Source organism: Pogoniulus pusillus, chromosome 27 (genome assembly GCF_015220805.1).
Source record: "Pogoniulus pusillus isolate bPogPus1 chromosome 27, bPogPus1.pri, whole genome shotgun sequence".
In the NCBI taxonomy this organism is placed as follows: Eukaryota; Metazoa; Chordata; class Aves; order Piciformes; family Lybiidae; genus Pogoniulus; species Pogoniulus pusillus.
Window position 1 is genome coordinate 17,858,252 of NC_087290.1, and position 23,308 is coordinate 17,881,559.

Below are 23,308 nucleotides of genomic sequence, written 5' to 3' on the forward strand. Positions count from 1 at the left end.
AGTGTGTGAGCAACCTGATCTAGTTGAGGATATCACTGCTGACTGCAGGGGAGTTTGAAAAGCCATAGCACTTAACCAAAGGGTGACAAACCTGTCACAGGCTGCCCAAGGGGGTTGTGGAGTCTCCATCTCTGGAGATATTCCAGAGCTGCCTGGATGTGTTCCTGTGTGATCTGCTGTAGGTGCTCCTGCTCTGGCAGGGGGCTTGGACTGGCTGAGCTTTGGAGGTCCCTTGCAGCCCCTGCCTTTCTGTGGTTCTGTATGCTCCTATATTTGCTAAGCACAGATAGCAGGTGGCATTCAGCTAGGTGTCAATGATAAATAGAACACAGTTTTAGTTCAGGTGCATTTTAGAAAGTAGAGTAAACCATTCCTGCTGTATTCCTGGGTGTCTGTGCATGTACTTCAGCCAGAATTTGGCTACAATTAGCTTCACTTTGATCTACCTCACCTGTGAGCATCTTGCAGAACTGGACACAATAGTCCAGGTTCCTTTCAAAGTTCACTTATGCTGGTGTCAGTCTGAGAAAAGATCTGAATGTAAACTTAATGGCACTTCTGTCTGTTTGGTTTTTTTTTAGTGGATCAGATGTTCTGGGAAGTTATGCAGCTGAGAAGAGAGATGTCACTGGCAAAACTTGGCTATTACAAGGAAGAGCTCTGAATCTTTTTACTCCCGCGCGTGCATGAACTTCATTGACTATACCTAACTAAAACTGCTGAACCTTTCTCTTTTAGGGTTTGTTTTCTTTTCTGGTCACTTGATATTTATTTCCACAAAGTGGGTCCAAGGTCTTTCTTCTCCTTCTGCAGGTTGCACTAAGAAGTACTGTGATTGTTTTCAACTGACCTATGCTGTATATGCGTACACATAACACTTAGTTGAACGAATGTGGTCGACACTTGAGAGGTGTATTAGTGATTGTCATTTACCTTTGAAAACAAAACTTCTGATTATTAAAGTGTTAGTCTGAAACAGTGTCTGTCTTCTGTTCTTTGCTGCAGAATGAGGTCAGCCTCCCTGCTAAGTGTCATGGTTAAATTCCCTTGCATTCCAGCAAGGGTCCTCATATATTACAGGAGAGATCTGGATGTGTTGGAAGGTGTCCAGAGAAGGGCCATGAGGATGATCAGAGGGCTGGAACTGCTGTGCTATGAGGACAGGTTTGAGAGAGTTTGGTTTGTCCATTCTGGAGAGGAGAAGACTCTGAGAATACCTCATTATGGCCTAGTATCTGGAGTGGGCTACAAAAAAGCTGGGGAGGGACTTTTTAGGTTGTTAGGTAGTGATAGGACTGGGAGAATGGAGCAAAACTAGAAGTGAGTAGATTTAGATTGGATGTTAGGAAGAAGTTGTTGAGCATGAGGGTGATGAGAGACTGGAACAGGTTGCTCAGAGAGGTGGTGGAAGCCTCATCCCTGGAGGTGTTTTAGGCCAGGCCCTGGGCAACCTGATCTAGTGGAAAGTATCCCTGCTTATGTCAGGGGGGGTTGGAGCTAGATGATCCTTGTGGTCCCTTCCAACTCTGATTCTGTGATTCTAAGATGAAGAATTTTGCCTTCAGTTTTTAAGAGATTGTTTACTATTTCAATAATGCTGAGGAGCTCTGCTTTTACTCCTAGCAAAACAAATTGTGTTTGCTGGTATTGTTTTATGGCTGCCTCTAATGCTTCCTCATTTGTTACTAATCCTCAGTTTACACAGTGAAAGCAAACTGCAAGAGTAGCTAACATAGGTAAGTGATAGGTGGTGGCAGCTGCTATTCTGAGGGAATAATCCTTTCCAAGTGTTGCTCAGGCAGAAGGGCTCTTTCTGTACACAACAGTGTTGAAACAGAAATGGTATCTGAAGTTCGTTATGCTGAGGAGACTTTCAAGCCCAGGAACACATCCAGACAGGTCTGGAAAGGCTCCAGAGAAGGAGACTCCACAGGCTTACTGGGGAGCGTGTTCCAGGGCTCTGTCACCCTCACTGGAAAGAAGTTTCTCCTCATGTTGAGGTGAAACCTTCTCTGTTCCAGTTTGGATCCATTGCTCCTTGGCTTATTGCTGCTGAGCACCAAAACCAGCTTGGCCCCCTCCCCTTGACACCCACCCCTCAGAGATTGACAGACATTGCTCAGATCCCCTCTCAGCCTTCTCTGCAGCCTACTCACCCCCAGGGCTCTCAGCCTCTCCTCATCAGGCAGTGCTCCAGTCCCTTCAGAATCCTTGCAGCCCTCCATTGCACTCTCTCCAGTAGATCCTGTCCCTCTTGAGCTGGAGACCCCAGAACTGGATGCAATATTCTGGGTAAGGAATTGCATCCCCTCCCTGGGTGGGGGATTTAGTGCAGAGCTGAGGGGGAGGTTTCTCAGTGTTGCCTTAGACAAACAGCTCAATTGAGTTTTGTTAATGAAGACAGCGTAGAAGTTCTGCTTCCCTCTAATCAAACTGCTGAGAGAGAATCTGCTTAGAGCAGCTGGCTGGTCTGATGCTGGGCTGCTTTAAACGGAATAGGACACCCAGTGAAACCAGTGATGACTTTGCTCTTGCATTTTGGTTGCTTTTGCTTTCTTCAGTAGTGTTAATTACAGCCCAGAACATGTGAAACTCAAGAGACAAGATAAGCAGTTTTTATTGCTGCCTTCTCTTGCGCATGTGCGTGTGGTCATGGTTAGTGCTGGGACCAAAGGTCCTTAAAACGAGAGCATTAGGCATGCTGAATGGAGGAACTCACATCACCTCCACCTCCCCTCCAAAGCCTCCTGTCCAATTCTCCTTTACATGTAGCAGAGTTTAAGCACAGCCCTGGCTCTAGTTGTGGAAGAATGGAATCAGCTGGGGCCAAGTAGAGCCTGTGGCCAAAGCATGAGGTGCGCCTAGGCGCCGGCAGGACCATCTGGAGGAGGCAGTGCGTTTTCCTCCGTGGCACTCTTCAAGCAGCAGGGAAGCAAACCAAGTTCCATGGATGTGGTGGGAGAAAATGAGGCCTTGCAGCAGTTCTTTGAAGGTAAGACTCTTAAGAGAGAGCCTTCTTTTTTTTTTGGTGGCAGCAATCGTGTGCAAATTCTTTGGGCTTAAGTGGGGAACAAAGGAGGGAGAAGAGCCCTGAGCCCCAGAGCTGTGTTTGCACAAAGATCGGGTGCAGGGCAGCAGCGGAATGGTGTGGCCCAAATGGCACAGCAGTACTGCAGTCCCTTGGTGCTTTGGCCAGAAGACCAAAGGGAAGGTGAACCCAGCAGAGCTTGCATCACCACCATGGTAATTGCCAGGAAGCAAACTGGGGAGATGGCTGAGATCTCTCTGCAGTTTATCACTTCTGAAATTGTAGCACTTTGCATGATGGTAGAATCAGTCAGGGTTGGAAGGGGCTGCAAGGATCATCTAGTTCTGACCCCCTGCCATGGGTGGAGACACCTCACACTAGAGCAGGCTCCCTGGCCTTAAACACCTCCAGGGATGAGGCTTCCACCACCTCTCTGGACAACCCTTTCCAGGCTCTCACCACCTTCATGCTGAAGAATTTCTTCCTGACATCCAGTCTGAATCTACCCATTACTAGTTTTGTTCCATTCCCTCTAGTCCTATTGCTCCCTGAATGATGTCAGAGAGCTCCCTCCCTGCTCCATCACACCATGTCAGGTTAAAGAGGGTTTTCTTCTTCATTATTCTGTACCTGACCTGAAAGGAGGTTGTGGAGAGGTTGGTGCTGGTCTCTTCTCACAGGTGGTTAGTCACAGAACAAGAGGGAATGGCCTCAAGCTGCCACTGAGTAGCTTTAGACAAGATAGTAGGAATTTTTTTTCCTGGCAGGAGTGGTCAGGCACTGGAATGAGCTGCCCAGGGAGGTGGTGGAGTCCCCAGGCCTGGTTGTGTTTCAAGGTGGTTTGGCTGTGATGCTTGGGGCTATGGTTTAGGGTGCACCTTGTAGAGTAGGGATATAGGCTGGACTTGGTGCTCCTGAGGCTTTTCCAGCCTGAATGTTTCTGTCATTCTGTGACTATTGCCACTAATATTTCTCTGAACTTGCCCAGCTGGCAGAATGGTACCTGTGGCAGCAACCTCAGGTTGTTAGGGGTTGGAAAGGATCCAAAGAGATCATCGAGTCCAACCCCCCTGCTGGAGCAGGACAATGCTATCTAACACAGATCACACAGGAACACATAGAGACAGGCCTTGAAAGGCTCCAGAGAAGGAGACTCCAGGACCTCCCTGGGGACCCTGTGCCAGTGCTCTCTGACCCTTAAAGAAGTTCCTCCTTGTGTTGAGGTGGAATCTCTTTTGCTGCAAATTACATCCATTGCTCCTTGTTCTATCCCAGGGAGCAGTGAGCAGAGCCTGTCCCCCCCCTCCTGACAGCCTTCAGATACTTATAAACGTTTATCAAACCCCCTCTAAGTCTTCTTTTCTCCAGACTAAACAGCCTGGAGATGATGAGTTCTCATCCAAGATGCTGTCTGTGGTTCTGTGCTTGCAGAAGGAGCGTGCCAGTAGCCAGGTTATTGGGATACTGGTTTGAAAGGTGGTGGTTGTGGTTCTAGCCAAATTCACAACCACGTGTAGACTTTCTCTGTAAGAGCTGCTGTGTTCAAGACAGAGTTGACTGTGAGGAATTTCTGGCTCTGTTCCCCATCCTTCACTTGGCATTGATGCACTACTGAAAAATGTCTGCGTGTGAGTCAGTTGCCTGCATGTAAGGGACTACCTGGAAGTGCTGGGGGAGTTAAGAAGGTTCTCCAGGGATTGAGACTTTGCTACAGGGTTATGAAGTGAAGCTCAGGAGCCAGGTGATGAGAAGCTCATGGCTGGAGGAAAGGAGGGGGATGCCTGCCAAAGACAGCTCTATGAGGTGAGCGAGTGCCAGATTAGGAGGCTGGAGCTGTGAGGAGTGCTTATGTGCTGGGAGCAGGGAGAGGCTAGGTGAGAGTGCACAGGGAAATGGGAGCCACTTGTGCAGCTGCCAGGTTTTAGAGTTCAGGTTGAAGGAGAGATGATAAAAGATCAAGCCTATGGAGGAAATGTAGTCAATAATCAACCAGAGCCTGGGCTGCAGCAGGGCGAGGGAAGTGAACCTCCCCCTCTACTCTCTACTGGTGAGACCCCACTGGGAGTACTGTGTCCAGTTCTGGAGCCACTGTTACAAGAGGGCTGTGGAGGTGCTGGAAGGTGTCCAGAGAAGGGCTATGAGGATGACCAGAGGGCTGGAGCTGCTCTGCTGTGAGGAGAGACTGAGGGAGTTTGGGCTGTTCAGCCTGGAGAAGAGAAGGCTCCAAGGAGACTTTATTATGGCCTTCCAGGGGGCTACAAGAAAGCTGGGGAGGGACTTTTTATGCTGTCAGGTAGTTATAGGAGTGGGGGGGAATGGAACAGAGCTAGAAATGGGTAGATTCAGACTGGATGTCAGGAAGAAGTTCTTCAGCATGAGGGTGGTGAGAGCCTGGAAGGAGTCACCTCCAGGGAGGTGGTGGAAGCCTCGTCCCTGGAGATGTTTAAGGCCGAGCTGGATGAGGCTCTGGCCAGCCTGAGCTAGAGTGAGGTGTCTCTGCCTATGGCAGGGTGGTTGGAACTGGCTGCTCCTTGTGGTCCCTTCCAACCCTGGCTGATTCTCTGACAATAAGCTGCCTGTGACTGCAGCCTCTGTTCTGCAGAAAAGAGTGTGTGAAACCCTAGCCACATCAGAGTCTTGGTCTGTGATCTTCCTCAGTTTCTTGGGGAGCTGGCAGTGCCCTGAGGTTGAATGTGTCACCCAGGGCACTCTCCCCAGAAACGTCTGGGCACACTGCAGCAGGGAGTGTGGGCTGGGAGTAGAGATCCTTGAGTGCCAGCTGATAAACCGAGGCTGCTGACGCTGCATGTCCCCTGGCAGCTCCCAGCCAGGTACATGGTTCCCCACAGGCAGCTGTCCTCATGGGCCTCTGGGCAGGCTTTGTCCCATGACATACCTGCAGTGCTCTGCTCTTGCAGCCAACTGATGGCCAGGGGAGTGGCTGGCACACACACTTGCTGTGCTCAAATGCCTGTGGAAGGGATGGCACTGTTCAAGATGAACTGGCATGGGATCCAAGAGCTGCTCCTCTGCTGGCACAGAGACCCGTGCGAGCCGGTGGTGCCATGGTCCTGGGAAGCACCTTCAGAAAGCAAGAGAGGAGTTCTGCAGGGAGCAACTTGCAGCAATGGTGGCCTATCTTCTTCCTGGAGTCCTTCCTTCCTCTCCTAGCACAGAATGACTCTTTCCTTTTCCTCCTAGCCGTTAAAGTGCAGAGATTAAGAGGGAATGACACATGCTGCCTTTATCATAGCCTAGCGACAAAGCAAACCTCTGGACTGCAGGCAGCCTGTGTTAGAGGTCCTCCCAGTCACAGCTGTACTTCAAAAGAGCTGCTCTCTGACATGGGTCAAAAGAAGGAATTCTTGGTTTGCTGGTGCAGGAGAAGTTTTGTATCTGACCCGAGGCAGTTTGAGCAGGAGGAAAAGGTGAATACAAGAAGATGATTGATCAGTTTAGCTTGAAACAGAGGAGGCTGAGGGCAGAGCTCATGGCTGCCTACAGCTACCTGAAAGAAGGTTGTGGAGGGGTTGCTGCTGGTCTCTTCTCATGAGTAATTTGAGACAGAACAAGGGGGAACAGCCTCAAGCTGCCCCTAGGTAGGTTCAGACTAGATGATTAGGAAACATTTTTTCACAGCAAGAGTGGTCAAGCATTGGAATGAGCTGCCCAGGCAGGTGGTGGAGTCCCCAAGCCTGGCTGTGTTTCAAGGTGTTTTGTCTGTGGTGCTTGGGTCTATGGTTTAGGGTGCAGCTTGTAGAGCAGGGATAAAGGTTGGGCTTGGGGATCCTGAGGGGCTTTTCCAGCCTGAATGTTTCTGTGACTCTGTGAATCATCTTCCTATGGATTACACTAACAAAAGAAGTGTTTGAGATTGAGGGAGGTTACCCTAAGTTCAGACATGAAGGACGGAGGAGAATCCAGCAAGCTTGAGGCAGGCTGCTAAGTAAAGCCAGGCTCCTTAGTACCCCCAACCCACTTTTGCAAAGTGCTGTGCTGATAGTTTAACACTTAGAATCATGGAATCAAGCAGGTTGGAAGAGACCTCCAAGCTCATCCAGTCCAACCTAGCACCCAGCCCTATCCAGTCAACCAGACCATGGCACTAAGTGCCTCATCCAGGCTTTGCTTGAACACCTCCAGGGACGGTGACTCCACCACCCCCCGGAAGGGACTTCCCACGTTACAAATCTGCTAGGTAAGTGCACTGCACCTGCTGAACCTGCCCTCTGATGTGCAGAGGACACATCAGTGTACAATGCCTGTGTGCTGGGATGGGAGGGTTTATTGGGAGCACAGCTGCAAGCTGCTGCTGCACAGCAAGAGGCAGGCAGAGAGAAGTCTGCGGCAGCCATACGCAAACAACGCCCAGGTGAATCAAGGGCAACCCAAGAGATGCTTCTCAGCAGTGGGAGTTCATCTGTTAAAGACAGACCTGGGAGGGAATTGCTGTGTCAGGTGGTGGAAGTGGCCTTTCAGATGCTGTAATGCCTGGACACTGGGTCAGGAAGTAACCTGGTGTCAGTGACATCGAGGGAGGGACAGGAGAACTTTTATGGTCTGGCTTCTCCCCTTGCGCATGTGCAATGCTAGCACAGGGAGAAGGCAGGAAAAGCACCAGGAGCCTTCACTGCTCCTGTGCTCGGTGACAGTGTTGAGCCTTTTGTGTCCTGCCACCATGCTGCAGAGCTCAGGGAGGTGATTGGTGTCAACTGCGTGGCTGTGGGTAGAGGTGAGTCCATTGTGCATGGACTGGCAGTGGGACAGAGCCACACACAGCTCCTCTGCCTCGCTGAAGAGAGCAGCAACTGCAGTGACCTTACCTTATTTGCTTTGTGCCAGGCCACACCTGTATTTATGGAAGGCTTGCTGGAAGTGGGGAGCCTACAAAACACTTCTGGCTGCCTGGGGTTTCCCTCCACCCTCCCCCAGAGTTCTGGCTGACTTTCTACAGAAGAGACCTCTAAGCTCATCCAGTCCAACCTAGCACCCAGCCCTATCCAATCAACCAGACCATGGCACTAAGTGCCTCATCCAGGCTTTGCTTGAACACCTCCAGGGACGGTGACTCCACCACCTCCCTGGGCAGCCCATTCCAATGCCAATCACTCTACCAAGCAACACGTGACAAAGTACTGAACCTTTCCATACATTTAACATATTAAAGGGCTGTTGGTTTTTTTTGGGGGGGAGAAAATCCAAGGAAGCCACCAAGCAGGTATTCCTAAAGCTTTTGTTTGTGCTTTCTTTTAAGCTCAGTGTGGTGGACTTTTAAACAGTGTTTCAGAAACTCACTTGAAGCACTAATGCAGAAAGTGGATCTGCATGAGGCAACTTGTGAGCTTTGACCCAATCCCTCAGAGCATGAAGTGACCTCAGAACCCCTTTATGCAGCTGCAGACTGGGGCACTTCATTCTCTTGCTGCAGTAACTCAGGGAAGCCTCAGTGCCGTGCACACACTGCTGCTTGCCTGGTGCTGCTCTGCCACCTTCATCTTCTCCTGCACTCCTCACTTACTCTGTTTCTCCTGTCAGCTTTTTCTGCCAGTGACCAAACCAGAAGGGTAACCCCCCCACTAGTCACACATGAGACAGGACAGATTTGGTTCTCCTTCGTGTAGGAGAGTGGGCAGTGCTGCTTCACCTGGTGGCAACTCGCCCTGAATTCCACTCTCATCACTTCTATCTTGTTGACATTTTTAACTGTAGGGCAAGATGTGCACAGAGCCTTGGAGAATCCCATGGTGGATACAAGTATGTTGGAAGAATTCATCAGCAGTGACATAGAGTTTGGAACTCTGTAAGTATGACCGTGAGAGCTGCTTCCCTTCCTTAGCAGCATCTCTCTTACCTTGCTCCTGTTCAGCTCCATGATTAAAACTGGACACCACAGTCAGGCCTGAAAGCTGAGTTTTAAGAGGACTGTGGCTGTCTTGATGCTGTCACTTACTTGAGGCTGCATAAGAAGGCTTTAAAGAATGAATTGCAGACAGTGATGGAAATATGTTTGTCTTGCTTAGGAGAGTGGATGAGGATGGAGTCTGGGATAACTCATGACTGTTATGCTAATGGAGGCATTAAATGCAAAGATGTTCTTTAACCATTCCTGTGGGAGCTAGTTCAGGGCTACTGTTTCCATCCCAATGCTTCACTCAGAAGAGGGAATCTGTCTATTATTGTCTCCTGAGAATAACTTTAAGACACACAAAAGCTACATAACGCAAAGGGTCACAGCTGAGGGTGAAAAGTTACGCAGCATAGACCTGACAAAGACTCCAAACCCAAATCTTCCACCTAGACAAATGCCAGATGATGTTGTTCAATGAGCAATACTGTGGATGGGCTGACACTTAGAGTCATAGACTCAGCCAGAGCTGGAAGGGACCAGTCCAGAGAGGATAGGCTCAAAGCTCCCTGTGAGCTCCCTGCGGTCCAAGATGTTGCTGTGCCCAGAGGTAACTGAAGAACAACCCACAGGAAGCAAGGAGGGTTGAAGTCAGTAGGGTTGGGGGATGGAATGGGAGGAGTGACCAAGGGCTGGTAAGAATGGGGCCTCCCTGTGTGAGGGAGAGGTGGAGGGCTGTAGAGCATGGTCTAAGGAACTGGCAGTGACGTGGCTCCTGTGAGAAGGGGCAGCATGCACAGCCAGCAATGCTTTCTGGAGACCACTGTCAGTAGTTACAGGCTCACAGGATGTCAAGGGTTGGAAGGGACCCAAGGAGATCATCCAGTCCACCCCCCCCCGCCACAGCAGGGCCACACAATCTAGCTCAGGTCACACAGGAACACATCCAGACAGGGCTGGAAAGGCTCCAGAGAAGGAGACTCCACAGCCTCTCTGGGCAGCCTGTGCCAGGCTCTGGGACCCTTACAGTCAAGAAGTTCCCCCTTGTGTTGAGCTGAGCCTCCTGTGCTGCAGCTTCCATCCCTTGCTGCTTGTCCTGTCCCAGGGAGCAGTGAGCAGAGCCTGTCCCCCCCTCCTGACCCCCAGCCCTCAGATGTTTATAAACATTGGTTCAATCCCCTCTGAGTCTTCTCTTCTCCAGACTAAGCAACCCCAGGGCTCTCAGCCTGCCCTCATCAGGCACTGCTCCAGGCCCCTCATCATCCTTGCAGCCTTCCCTTGGACCCTCTCTGTTCCATGGCTTATGAGTGCCCAGGGAGGGTATTCCTAGCTTTCACCTGCTTTGCTGCAGCATGGCAACCCCCTGGGCTTTCAGCACTGTGTTGTGGTCAGCCACTGTGTCATCTTCCAGCAGCAATTAACCTCTCTCTTTCCATCCCTAGGCAAAGGCAGTTGCCAGACTCTCCCCCAGACTCTGGATCAGAACGATGCTCTCCACCACGGCTCCAGAGTAGGTTACTTATGTCTGGCCTCCCCCAAGGACACAAGGGAGGTCTCCAGCTCCTCTTCCTTGCCCTGACCTTCTTGTCTGTTTCCCTCCTGCAGCCTCATGGCCTGACACTGCATGGCCCAACGAGCTGCAGCCTCTGCCCCCGTGCCCATCCACTATGGCACACAGCAGGCTTCCCTGCACCTTCCTGGGACCTTACTCTGAGCCCACTGGCCATGGACACCCTTGCACCACCCCCCAGAGCTGCTGCCTGAAGACAGAACATGCTGGGACTCCTTGGAATCACTCTGCAGCCCCCAGCGGTTGGGGTTTTAATTCATGCTCCCAGCCAAACGCAGCTCAGATCTCGGGGTAAATACTGAAGCCTTTGTGCAAAGGATGAGGCAGGGAGGAGGGCAGGTGGAGCTGGTGGGCTGAGGTCCCCGCGGGTGTAGCACTTGCCACAGGATGGCAGTGTTTAAACGGTTTTAAGCAGCTTGTGGATGAGGGTTCCTGAAACGCCTTGAGTGAAGTTCAGGGGGGGGGAAAGTAGACAAGGATTTGGATTGTTGAAACATCAGGAGGCTATGGAGAGATCAGCAGGTGCTTGGTGACCACTTCATCAGAATATTCAGGTGTTTCAAATCCCCACTGCCATGTTCAGCCTCCAGCCTGCTGAGGATGCTTCTTGCCCAGGGCAAGTGCCCAAGCATGACACCTAGGAAAAATGAATGGACTGATGAGTGCCAGTGAGGGGACCTCTGTGGTGGCTGGAAGGCTTAGATCAAAGGGCCAGCATTAGTGGGATGAGGCTCAACAAGGCCAAGTGCCAGGTCCTGCACTTGGGGCACAACAACCTCAAGCAAGGCTACAGGCTTGGGGCAGTGTGATTGGAGAGCTGCTGGCAGAAAGGGACCTGGGGGCTGTAATAGACAGGAGCTGAATGTGAGCCAGCAGTGTGCCCAGGTGGGCAAGAAAGCCAATGGCATCCTGGCTGGGATCAGAAATGCTGTGTCCAGCAGGAGCAGGGAGGGGATTGTCCCCTTGGACTCACTGCTGGTGAAGCCACACCTTGAGTACTGTGCTCAGTTTTGGGCACCTCAATACACGAGAGCTGTGGAGGTGCTGGAGGCAGTGCAGAGGAGGGCAAGGAAGCTGGGAAAGGGCCTGGAGAATCAATCTGCTGAGGAGAGACTGAGGGAGCTGGGGATGGGTAGTGTGAAACAGAGGAGGCTGAGAGCAGAGCTCATGGCTGGCTGCAGCTACCTGAAGGGACATTATGGAGAGGCTGCTCCTGGGCTCTGCTCACAGGTACTTGGAGACAGAACAAGGGGGAATGGCCTCAAGCAGAGGCTGGGGAGGTTTAGACTGGACATTAGGAAAAGGTTTTTCACAGACAAAGTGATGAGGGAGTGGAATGAGCTGCCCAGGGAGGTGGTGGAGTCCCCCAGCCTGGCTGTGTTTCAGGGTGGTTTGGCTGTGGTGCTTGGGGCTGTGGTTTAAGGTGAATCTTGTAGAGTAGGGCTCTAGGTTGGACTTGGTGCTCCTGAGGGGCTGTGCCAGCCTGCATGGTGCTGTGACTCTGTGAGCTTTGTTAGCTCCCCTCTCAGTCTTCTCCTCTCCAGGCTGAAATGCTTCTCTCCTCTGTGTATTTAAACCCCAAGATGAGTAATGCCACCTGTCTTTTCAAAAAAGCATTTCAGCAGTGCCAGGGCAGAAAAGGAAGCTCTCACAGTTACTGGGAGATGCCTCTGACTCTCCAGTCCAATTTCAAGGCTCCAGGCAAGGTGAGTAACTGTCTGAAGGTGACATTTAACGTTTCATGCCACAGAGAAGTGTTTTAAGGCACCAGTATTAACTGCACTCCACCGCCAGGCTTGGATGGATTTACCTCTACGGTGGTTTTGAAAACCAGGACCTATTTTTGGTGAGGAGGGAACAAGTATTAGAGGCTTGTGTTTCATGAGGAATCTGTACAAAATGTTCTGCCCTCTCCACAGATGACTGCACTCTGCTGACTTTGGCCCTAAATTGACTGTGCAAAGAATCATAGGATCAGCCAGGTTGGAAGAGACCTCCAAGCTCATCCAGTCCAACCTAGCACCCAGCCCCATCCAGTCTTTGCTTGAACACCTCCAGGGTGTTCAGGTCACCTGAACACCTAATAAACCATCTTTCAGGTCAGCTTAACAGGGAATGAATCTGGTGGATGAACAAACAGGCTGCTGTTTATCATCTCAGCTCCATACATATTCTACATGATAGAATCAACCAGGTTGGAAGAGAGCTCCTGTAGTAGAGAGCATGGGCAACATTTGTGATTGTTTTGCTTAATTGCTTCTTGCAGTGTTGCAGATTTACAGTAAGATGCTTACCTTTTCCTGGCTTTGTTTCACTTTCCTTTGTCTGAATCACAGAGTCAGAGGATGCTTGGGGTTGGAAGGGACCTCTGGAGAGCTTCCAGTCCAACCCCCCTGCCTGAGCAGGAGCAGAGAATCTAACATAGGTCACACAGGAACATAGCCAGACAGGGAAAGGCTCCACAGAAGGAGACTCCACAGCCTCTCTGGGCAGCCTGTCCCAGGGCTCTCTCACCCTTACACTCAAGAACTTCTTCCTCATCTTCAGCTGGAACTTCCTGTGCTGCAGTTTCCATCCCTTGCCCCTTGTCCTGTGGCAGGGCACAAGTGAGCAGAGGCTGTCCTTGTCCCCTCCTCCCTGATCCTCAGCCCCCAGCTATTTAGATCCATTTATTAAATCCCCTATGTCTTCTCCTCTGCAGACTAAGCAGCCCCAAGGTTCTCAGCCTTTCCTCCTCAGGTCCTTCAGTCCTTTCAGTATCCTTGTAGCCCTTCTTTGAACTCTCTCCAGTAGATTCCTGTTCCTCCTGAACTGGGAAGCCTGGAATTTGATGCAGTATTCCAAGTGGCAGCTGACCAGGGCAGAGTAAAGGGATAGGAGAACCTCTTAATGCCCTCCCCCTCAGGGTCCCTTTGCCCTTCTTGGCCACCAGGGCACATTGCTGTCCCATTCAGAACTTGTCCCCCAGCACTCCCAGGTCCCTCTCCACAGGGCTGCTCTCCAGCAGATCACTTCCCAACCTGTCCTGGTGCAGTTTATTGTTCCTTCCCAGGTGCAGGACTCAGTACTGACCCTTGTTGAACCTCCTTAGGCTCCTCTCTGCCCAGCTCTGCAGTCTGTCCCAGCCTCCCTGAGTGGCTGCACAGCCTTCAGCTGCCTCAGCCATGCCTCTCAGTTCTGCACTGTCAGCAAACCTGCTGAGCAGGTTCTCTCTGTCCCCTCATCAATGTCAGAGATAAAGATGTTGAACAGGACCATACCCAGCACTGCTCCCTGGGGGACTCCACGAGCTACAGATCTCCATCTGGCCTTAGCACCATTGATCACCACTCTCTGCACTCTGCTGTGTAACCAGTTCCTACTCCACCTCACTGCTTGTGTTTGCTGTTTTCCTAAAGGAAACTATTCCATCTCCTTTCTTTCTTTTGGAGACAACAAAAACAGTAACTGCTGCTTGTGTAATATTTGGCAAATCAGGAGCTTAAAAAAGGTATTTTCTGGGGCAAAGGAATGTAACATCTTGGAGGACCTGCAAAGGATGATCAGATTGCAGTATAATGCCATGTGTTTGTGCTTTTTTTTGTGTGTAAATGTGTCTATAAAACCTTCCTGCAGGATTTTTGGCCACTCACAAGAGTGATAACTGAGTTGTCATCTCTCTCTCTGTGTCTCTCCAGCAGCTGTTAAGGACTGTGCAGTTGAAGTGCAAGATTATGACAGTGATGGACAGAATGCAGCTCTGGAAAGGTGCTGCCAAGCTCTGACGTGGCAACCATACCAAACATCTCAGTGGCACAGCTTATTTAATTCCAACTATGAAAAACTGTAAGCAGTGACTTTTATTTTTTACCCTTGGGGTTTCATTGGGGTTTTTTTTTTGTTTGTTTGTTTTGTTTTGTTTCTGGTATTATAGATTTGCAGGAACAAATGCTGGGGTTGTTTAGCTTGGAGAAGAGGAGGCTCAGGGCAGAGCTCATTGCTGTCTACAACTACCTGAAGTGAGGTTGTAGCCAGGTGGGGTTGGGCTCTGCTGCCAGGCAACCAGCAATAGAACAAGGGGACACAGCCTCAAGTTGTGCTGGGGGGAAGTATAGGCTGGATGTTAAGAGGAAGTTGTTGTCAGAGAGAGTGATTGGCATTGGAATGGGCTGCCCAGGGAGGTGGTGGAGTCACCGTTCCTGGAGGTGTTGAAGCCAAGCCTGGCTGGGGCACTTAGTGCCATGGTCTGGTTGATTGGCCAGGGCTGGGTGCTAGGTTGGACTGGATGAGCTTGGAGATTTCTTCCAACCTGGCTGATTCTATGATTCTATAAGAGACTAAGAAGAAAACACTGCTAAAACTGGCTGCTGTGCAGATCTCTTTTGGCTCCTATTTTGCCCATAAAAAATCAGATGGATTTTCAGAGCACCTAAAAAATAAACTCCAATACATCTGTCTGAGCTGCTTCTCTTTCTTCTTCTTTTCATAGACCTGCTGTAGGGTATCACATTGTCACAGATAAAGGATTTAACTTTTCAGCAGCAGATGATGCCTTTGTGTGCCAGAAGAAGAACCATTTCCAAATCACAGTCCACATCCGAATCACTGGACAGCCAAAATACATCAAAACTCAGCTAGGAGGGGAGCCAATAGAAAAGTTTTGCTTGAAAGCTTTTGGAATAAAGGCAAGTGTTTATCCTCTTTTATGGTTATCTCTCTTAATAAATGAGTGTGTCATAGAATAAGGTAAATAGTTTTTTAGTTGTGATGGTTTGGGTGGTACCTGCTTCCCCCACACCTAAGAAAATCACCCAGACTAGACTCAGCAGCTGGAAATGAAAGAATGGAGCTATAAGCACAGTAGACAAGCAGATATTTACAGTCTCTACAGCTATAGACAGGAAAAGAGAAGTTAAAAAGGTAACACAGAAACACAACAGCCCTCCCAGAGTCCCCAGGAGGGGCTCCCAACCACCCTTCCACCTCCTTTCCACCCCTCTACCTCATCCCAGACTTTGACTTACATTGAGGGTGAGCTTGGAGGGTCAGCCAGGGGGTTAGGAAGCAGAAGGATTAGTCACACAGACAGCAGGTTAGGTTAGAGAGAGAGAGAAGTGCAGCTCCAAAGACAGAGAGCAAACAACTCTGTTATCTGTGTGTTCTTGTTCTTAGCCATCTCAGCAAGCCTATGAGTGCAGCAGCCATCACCATTGTTTCCCTTTCACAGCCTAGCATCTAACTCTTCTCACCAAAATATCCCAGCCAGCTTCAAACCAGCACAAAGTCGGGAAGAGAAGGGAGGCAGCCAAAGCCAGAGAGCAGCTCTGTTACCTCTGTTTGTGTTCTTGTTCTTATCCATCTCAGCAAGCCTATGAGTGCAGCAGCCATCACCACTTTTCCTTTTCACAGCCTAGCATCTAATTCTTCTCACCAGAACATTCTAGCTAGGCTCAAACCAGCACATTAGTCTTTTGAGCAAAAGCAAGCAAAAGAGAACTCTTCTAAGCTACTGGTGAAATTAGTGACTGTTACAGACATCTGCTCCCAGCTGGAGCAAAGTGCTGCTGGGTGCCCATTCAGAAAGACATTCAGATCACTGGAGGAACTGGCTTGCAGAGTTTCCATTCTCAAGTGAAGTATCTGCATTGATGCTTTGGGACAGTCAGTAACAGCCTATGTTCCTGACCTAGGGTAGGGTGTCCTGACCTAGGGTAGGGTGCCCTGACCTAGGGTAGGGTGCCCTGATCTAGGGTAGGGAGTCCTGATCTAGGATGGGGAGTCCTGATCTAGGGTAGGGGGTCCTGATCTAGGGTAGGGGGTCCTGATCTAGGGTGGGGAGTCCTGATCTAGGGTGGGGAGTCCTGATCTAGGGTGGGGAGTCCTGATCTAGGGTGGGGAGTCCTGATCTAGGGTGGGGAGTCCTGATCTAGGGTAGAGTCTCCCTGCCCATGGCAGGGGAGTTGGAACTAGATGATCCTTGTGCTCCCTTCCAACCCTGACTGATTCTATGATTCAGAAAATCATTTTCTTTTGCACATCCATGAATGATATTTCCTTCTTCTCCCTTTGATTTTAGGCTTGTTTGGGGTTGTTTATTTTCCCTCTTTGAGCCCCCAAATCATTCTGTGGAGGTAATTTTAAGACTAGCTGTTGTGTGTCAATTGAACAGGAGTCAATTCTTGTCTTGCCTTCTAGGTCGTTCCACGAGTAACAAGAGAGATTTCACTGTTTCAGCCACAACTTTGCCTATTAATTTATACTTTAAAGTCTCTTTTAATATTCTCCTGTTTGAAGATTCTCTTTCTTTCCTTTATAGGTGGAAGCTCCAAACCAAACAGTTGCTATTGAGCAGTCTCAGGCAGATCGAAGCAAAAAAACCTTTTGTCCTGTTAGGTAAGAATTGGGAGAAAATGATCCCATGGGATTTCAGTGTGTGATTGGTCTGAAATGTGAAGTAGCTGTTTCTTGGAAAGGTCTAGCAACTCTTTTGGGTGGTGCAGAGCAATAAGCCAAGGAAGGCTGGATGCAAACTGGAACAGAGAAGGTTTCACCTCCACGCGAGGAGAGTTTGTCAGCTTTTCTCAATCTGGTTTTAGGAGCTTGGGAAAATAACAGTTTAAGACAGGTATAGAATCATAGAATGGGATAGGTTGGGAGGGAGCTCAAAGCTCAGCCAGTTCCAACCTCCTGCCATAAGCAGGGACACCTCCCGCTAGAACAGGTCTCTTGAGACCTCATCCAACCTGGCCTTGAACACCTCCAGGGAGGTTGTGGAGCACAGGAGCACAGAAGCAGAGAATGGGATCAAAGATCACATTTGGTGCTTCTGTGCTCCACAACCTCCCTGGGCAACCTGTGCCAGTGTCTCACCACCCTCACTGCAAACAGCTTCTTCCTAACATCCACTTTCAATCTCCCCTCTGCCAGTTCAAACCCATTCCTCCTCATCCTGTCATCACAAGACCTTGTCAATAATCCATCCCCATCCCTCCTGGAGCCCCCTTCAGATACTGCAAGGCCACTTCAAGCTCTCCTCCAAGCCTTCTCTTCTCCAGGCTGCACAGCTCCAACTCTCTCAGCCTGTGCTCAGAGCAGAGCTGCTGCAGCCCTCCGAGCATCTTCGTGGTCCTCCTCTGGACTCTATTTGTTAGATATCCAAATGTTTATTTCCCTGATCCTTTTCCCTCCCCTGATCCTTTTATCCTTTTCTGGTTTTAGAGTTGATCTGCCAGGGGACCAGGTAACTAAAGTAACCCTGGGAAGGTTGCACTTCAGTGAAACGACAGCAAACAATATGAGGAAAAAGGGGAAACCTAATCCTGACCAGAGGTATGGCTGCAGCTGGTTGAGCTGTGTGTGTGGAGTGGGAAAGGGAAAGTCTCCTTCAGGATGGAGCTGGTGTTTGTGGCAATCTCACTTTTATTTCCATGATACTTGGTAGCTACCTCTTAGTGTTCAAGAAAAGCCTGGATGAGGCACTTAGTGCCATGGTCTGGATGACTGGGTAGGGCTGGGTGCTAGGTTGGGCTGGATGAGCTTGGAGGTCTCTTCCAGCCTGCTTGATCCTAATCTATGATTCTGGAGTCACAGGATGAGGATGATATGAGAATTGATTAAAAAACCCCTAAATCCCATCCTTGTGGTTAGAGGTTGCTGGAGGAAATTCCAACCCCTGGCATCTGTGTGTGATCCTGAAATGATAGCTGACAAAAGCAGAAAGCCAAGCTATCAAACTAAGGAGCATTTTCTTCTGGAGAGAGGGGAGGGTCTTCAACCCTGAAGCTTCATTCCTTAATGTTGGGGAGGGGAAATGAATTAATGCAAGAAGCTATTTCCAGAATGAATATTGTTTATTAGTTTTGCTATTCAGAGCTCTGCCACTCCCTGACCACCACTTTTAATGATAGTTTGGTTCTTACACAGTCATGGAAACATTTAATGGATAGTATCTACATCTGATATAACCAGCAAAATACATCAACATTCATTGAACTGGCAGAGAGGGTTCCATGATTAAATGCCACTTGTGGCCAATATGCTGCTTGCCCAGTAGCTGGGCCCAAGCTCTTTCTGCTCCATGGCAGAAGGCAGTAGGGAATTACAGAGAGCATTTAGGCATTTACTCACAGATGATTATTGCTCCCCTCACAGGGGCTGGCCACAGTCCAGACAGTGCCCAAATGCTTTCAGGGGACTCTGTCTTGTTGGATGGTGAGGCTTGGATCTTCCCAGCTCCTAGGGACAGGACACAGACAATCTCTGACCTTGTCTGCTGGCTGCTTCTGGACCATCTGTGTGTGTGTGCAGGGATTCTAGGCAGGACCTTCAGGTGCAGAGGCAGATGTGTGCAGTCTCAGCACGGTGTCAGCTGGCCACACAGGCTGATTGCCTGCAGGCATCCAGGGTCTGCTCCTGGTAACTGGTGGCAGTGGAGTTTAGCAGGCAGCAGTAAGGCAGTGAGCAAAAGCAGCAGGGCTGGGCACAGCAGAGAGCAGGCACAGAGCAGGGCAGCAAAGCAGGGAAGCAAAAGCAGGTTGTTCTCCTGCATATCTGCTTCTATCAATGTGGGCTGAGATTAATTGCCCCTTGGACACAGAGTAGCCACTCAGGATGGCAGTCAGCCAAACCAGACCATATTAGGCTAAACCACAGGCTCACTTTTCTCTAATTTGGGAACAGCACAGCCTTGCACTAGGCAGGCACAAGCCAAGTGTGTGCACCTTACCACAGGACCCTGGGCAGGCCAGACTCAGCAGCTCCAGGTCCTTCTGTGTCCCTTTTCCCATGCTTGCCCCTCAGGTGGAGCAGAAAAACCTGCCTAGGCAAGGCAGGACATGCAGCAGCCTATTCTGGGCCTATCAGACCTACCACAACACTTAAATCTGTCCCAATTCATCCTTGTTTTCAGTGATACCCACGGGGATCCTGCTTTTGACTTGATCTCTGGAGGTCCCTTCCAACCTCTTATATTCTGTGGATTAAAACAGCACATTGCCGGAGGGTGAAGGAAATCATTTTCCTTTCCTATTGTAAAATAAATAGCTTTAAAATCATAGAATCAAGCAGGTGGGAAGAGACCTCCAAGCTCAGCCAGCCCAACCTAGCACCCAGCCCTGCCCAATCAACCAGACCATGGCACTGAGTGCCTCATCCAGGCTTTGCTTCAACACCTCCAGGGACCAACCTTCTACCTTTTTTCTGGATCAACTTTAGCCATTAAGTTTAAAACATTTCATTTCTTCTTGTTTTTTTTTCCCCTGTAAAGAAGAGATTGCTTCAATTATTGTCTTGATTAAATCCATTTCCACTCAGATACTTCATGCTGGTGGTAGGATTGTATGCTGTCTCTCAGGACCAGCTCTACCTGCTGTCTGCAAATGTCTCTGAGAAGATCATTGTGAGGGTAGGTGGAAGTTTATGTTGGGTTTAATGGAAAAGGTGTTGGCACTTTTGGTGTTTGCAGGAGGCTTACAGGGAGGTGATGGTTGGTTTGTTTGTTTGCTTGTTCAGCAAACTTACCTATGTCTCAGAAAGACTGAGGGGGGGAAATTACAGATGCAAGGAGTTATTAATTACTGGAATCATGAACCGTTAGAAGTGGAACCCCAGGAGGATTTTAAAGGAATGCTTGTTGTGAGAGAGTGGTGGTGAGTGGAGCCACGTCCAGCTGGGGCCAGTCACTGGTGCTGTGTCCCAGGGATCAGTGCTGGGCACACTCCTGTTTCATATCTTCATTGGTGATCTGGAGGAGAGGATTGAGACCTCCAGCAGTGAGGCTGCAGATGGCACCAAGTAGGGAGCAAGTGTGGATGTTAGAGGGCAGGAGGGCTCTGCAGAGGGACCTGGGCAGGCTGCACAGATGGGCACAGTCCAGAGGCAGGAGTCTGCACAAGTCCAAGTGGCAGGTTCTGCACTTTGGCCACAACAAGCCCATGCAGTGCCACAGGCTGGGGACAGAGTGGCTGGGGAGCAGCCAGGCAGAGGGACCTGGGGGTGCTGGCTGGGAGCTGAATGTAAGCCAGCAGTGTGCCCAGGTGGCCAAGAAGGCCAGTGGCACCCTGGGCTGGCTCAGGAGCAGTGTGGCCAGCAGGAGCAGGGCAGTCCTTTTGTCTTTGTACTCAGTGCTGGTTAAGCCACACCTTGAGTGCTGTGTCCAGTTCTGGGCTCTTCAATTTGAAGAGAGATGTTGAGGTGCTGAAATGTGTCCAGAGGAGAGCAGCAAGGCTGGGGAGGGTCCTGGAGCAGAGCCCTGTGAGGAGAGGCTGAGGGAGCTGGGGGGGTGCAGCCTGCAGCAGAGGAGGCTCAGGGCAGAGCTCATTGCTGCCTGCAGCTGCCTGAAGGGAGGCTGTAGCCAGGTGGGGTTGGGCTCTGCTGCCAGGCAGCCAGCAACAGAACAAGGGGACACAGTCTCAAGCTGTGCCAGGGCAAGTCTAGGCTGGATGTTAGGAGGAAGTTGTTGTCAGAGAGAGTGATTGGCACTGGAATGGGCTGCCCAGGGAGGTGGTGGAGTCCTCATCCCTGGAGGTGTTTTTCCACAGGATTCCAAGGAATATAAGATAACATAGGACATAACATAGCACACATAACATACCATAACAAAGCTACCAGCTGAGCAGTGGTTGTCAGGCACATCAGATCATGCTCTAATTGTGCCAAACAGTGGTGAGAGCACATCAGAGTGGGCTGCAGATGGCCAGGCCTGGTGAAAGCCTGGCTTTAAATGAGTGTTCATGTCTGTCATCACTGTGTTCAGGCTCAAATGCTAAAGCCTGAACTAAAAGTTCAAAAATGACACTTAACAAAATGAATAGTTGGAATCAAATTGCCTTTTCTTCCTCTTCTCAACACACTGTTGTTCAGCCTGGTGTTCTTTGGAAGGTTCTGTCTCCTTGGCACGACAGAAGGATTTTATGAACCACCTGTGTTTAGCCTCTCTGCTGCCTTTGCTCTTTCCTGACTTCCACCCTCAGCTGAAATTGGCTGGTAAAGAAAGGATGGTTCTGTGTCGGGCTGCCCAGGGAGGTTGTGAAGTCTCCCTCTCTGGAGATCTTCAAACCCCACCTGGATGCATTCCTGTGTAATAAGCACTAAGGGCAGAGCTCATTGCTGTCCATAACTACCTGAAAGGAGGCTGTAGCCAGGTGGGGTTGGGCTCTGCTGCCAGGCACCCAGGGACAGAATGAGGGGACACAGCTTCAAGCTGTGCCAGGGCAGGGTCAGGCTGGATGCTAGGAAGAAGTTCTTCACAGCAAGAGTGATTGGCACTGGAATGGGCTGCCAGGGGAGGTGGTGCAGTCCCCATCCCTGGAGAAGAGGAGGCTGGATGAGGCACTTGGTGCCATGGTTTGGCCAGTTAGAAGGCTTAGGTGATAGGTTGGGCTGGATGATCTCAGAGGTCTTTTCCAACCTGGTTATTTCTGTGATCTGCTGTAGGTGATGCTCTTTCGAGGTCACTTCCAGCCCCTAACACTCTGTGGTTCTGTGACTACAATTTGAATATTAAAGATCCAGCATTTCATTTCCCCCTGAGTTTCTAATGGCTGTGCTACATCTTTAAGCATATACAAAGAGGCTCCCCAGGGGGGTCGTGGAGTCTCCTTCTCTGGAGCCTTTCAAGGCCTGTCTGGATGTGCTGCTCTGTGATCTGTGTTAGATAGCATTGTCCTGCTGCGGCAGGGGGGCTGGACTCCATCATCTCATTGGGTCCCTTCCAACCCCTGACATCCTGGGAGCCTATGCAATACATAGAACTGCTTCTTTTCCCCTGCCAGGCATCTAACCCAGGGCAGTTTGAGACTGACAGTGATGCGCTGTGGCAGCGAGGACACGTCCCGGAGACCATAGCCTACCATGGCCGAGTGGGGATTAACACCGACGCGCCAGACGAAGCGCTGGTCGTCTGCGGCAACGCCAAGGTCATGGGCAGGGTCATGCACCCCTCCGACAGCCGAGCCAAGCAGAACATCCGCGAGGTGAGGGCCCAGGGGCGCTGCTGTTTGTGCCCCAGCACGCCTGGGCATCGTTGTTCTGACCCATAGAGCAGCTTCTTTATGCTGAGCGTGCCCAAATGATGGGCGATCAACTAAAGGTGCACTGCTGTTCTCCAGGGAGCTGTCACCCGTGGAGCTTGTAAGGGGCTGGCCTCAGAATGGGGATGGCCATGTACAGGGGAGTTAGACTGAAGGGTAGGTGGCAGTGCAAGTACAAATGAGCTCCAGTGGGGCTTCCCAGTTCAGGAGGGACAGGGATCTCCTGGAGAGAGTGCAAGGGAGGGCTACACAGATGCTGAAGGGGCTGCAGCACTGCCTGGTGAGGAGAGGCTGAGAGCCCTGGGGCTGCTTAGGCTGCAGAGAAGACTTAGAGGGGATCTGAGTGATATCTATCAAGAGCTGAGGGCTGGGGGTCAGGAAGGAAGGGATAGAGACAGCCTCTGCTCACTTGTGCCCTAGGGACACAAGTGATGGGACGAGGGGCTAGGGATGGAAACTGCAGCTCAATATGAGTGTGATGGTTTGGGTGTTCCCTGCCCCCCCACACTTTGGGAATCACCCAGACTAGACTCAGCCAGCTCTGGAAATGGAATGAAGCTTTATATTTACAGTTTACTTCAATATACAAGCAGCTATTTGCAGTATATGCAGCTATAGACAGAAATAGACAAGGTAAAAGGTACTACAGAAACACAGCAGCCCTCCCAGAAACCTGAGTCCCCAGGAGGGGCTCCCAACCACCCTTCCACCCTCTCCCACCTCTCAACCTTATTCCAGGCATTGCCTTGTGCCCTAAGGAAGAATGGAGGGTCGGGGAGGGGGGTTAGGAAGCAAGTGGATTAATCAGAGAGATGGTAGGTGAGGTTAGAGAGATGCAGCTCAAAGCCCAGGCAGTG

The 23,308-nt window shown here is 50.4% G+C and overlaps 2 protein-coding genes across 3 annotated transcripts in view; both read left to right on the forward strand.

The window, feature by feature from the left end:
* Positions 1 to 976, forward strand: part of RAB3IP (RAB3A interacting protein) — a 36,644-nt gene extending 35,668 nt beyond the window's left edge. For both annotated transcript variants that reach the window (XM_064166140.1, XM_064166141.1), the window contains one exon: positions 582 to 976. In XM_064166140.1, coding sequence (XP_064022210.1) covers positions 582 to 664 — 83 coding nt within the window. In that variant the 3' untranslated portion in view covers positions 665 to 976. The remainder of the gene's footprint in view (positions 1 to 581) is intronic.
* A 1,970-nt stretch (positions 977 to 2,946) lies between these two features.
* The window catches only part of MYRFL (myelin regulatory factor like), a 41,011-nt gene continuing 20,649 nt past the window's right edge, over positions 2,947 to 23,308 (forward strand). Inside the window, exons 1-11 of the mRNA XM_064166201.1 lie at positions 2,947 to 2,992; positions 8,738 to 8,828; positions 10,316 to 10,383; positions 10,479 to 10,734; positions 12,058 to 12,149; positions 14,121 to 14,268; positions 14,912 to 15,107; positions 16,739 to 16,815; positions 17,641 to 17,751; positions 19,735 to 19,825; positions 22,194 to 22,394. Coding sequence (XP_064022271.1) covers positions 2,947 to 2,992; positions 8,738 to 8,828; positions 10,316 to 10,383; positions 10,479 to 10,734; positions 12,058 to 12,149; positions 14,121 to 14,268; positions 14,912 to 15,107; positions 16,739 to 16,815; positions 17,641 to 17,751; positions 19,735 to 19,825; positions 22,194 to 22,394 — 1,377 coding nt within the window. The remainder of the gene's footprint in view (positions 2,993 to 8,737; positions 8,829 to 10,315; positions 10,384 to 10,478; positions 10,735 to 12,057; positions 12,150 to 14,120; positions 14,269 to 14,911; positions 15,108 to 16,738; positions 16,816 to 17,640; positions 17,752 to 19,734; positions 19,826 to 22,193; positions 22,395 to 23,308) is intronic.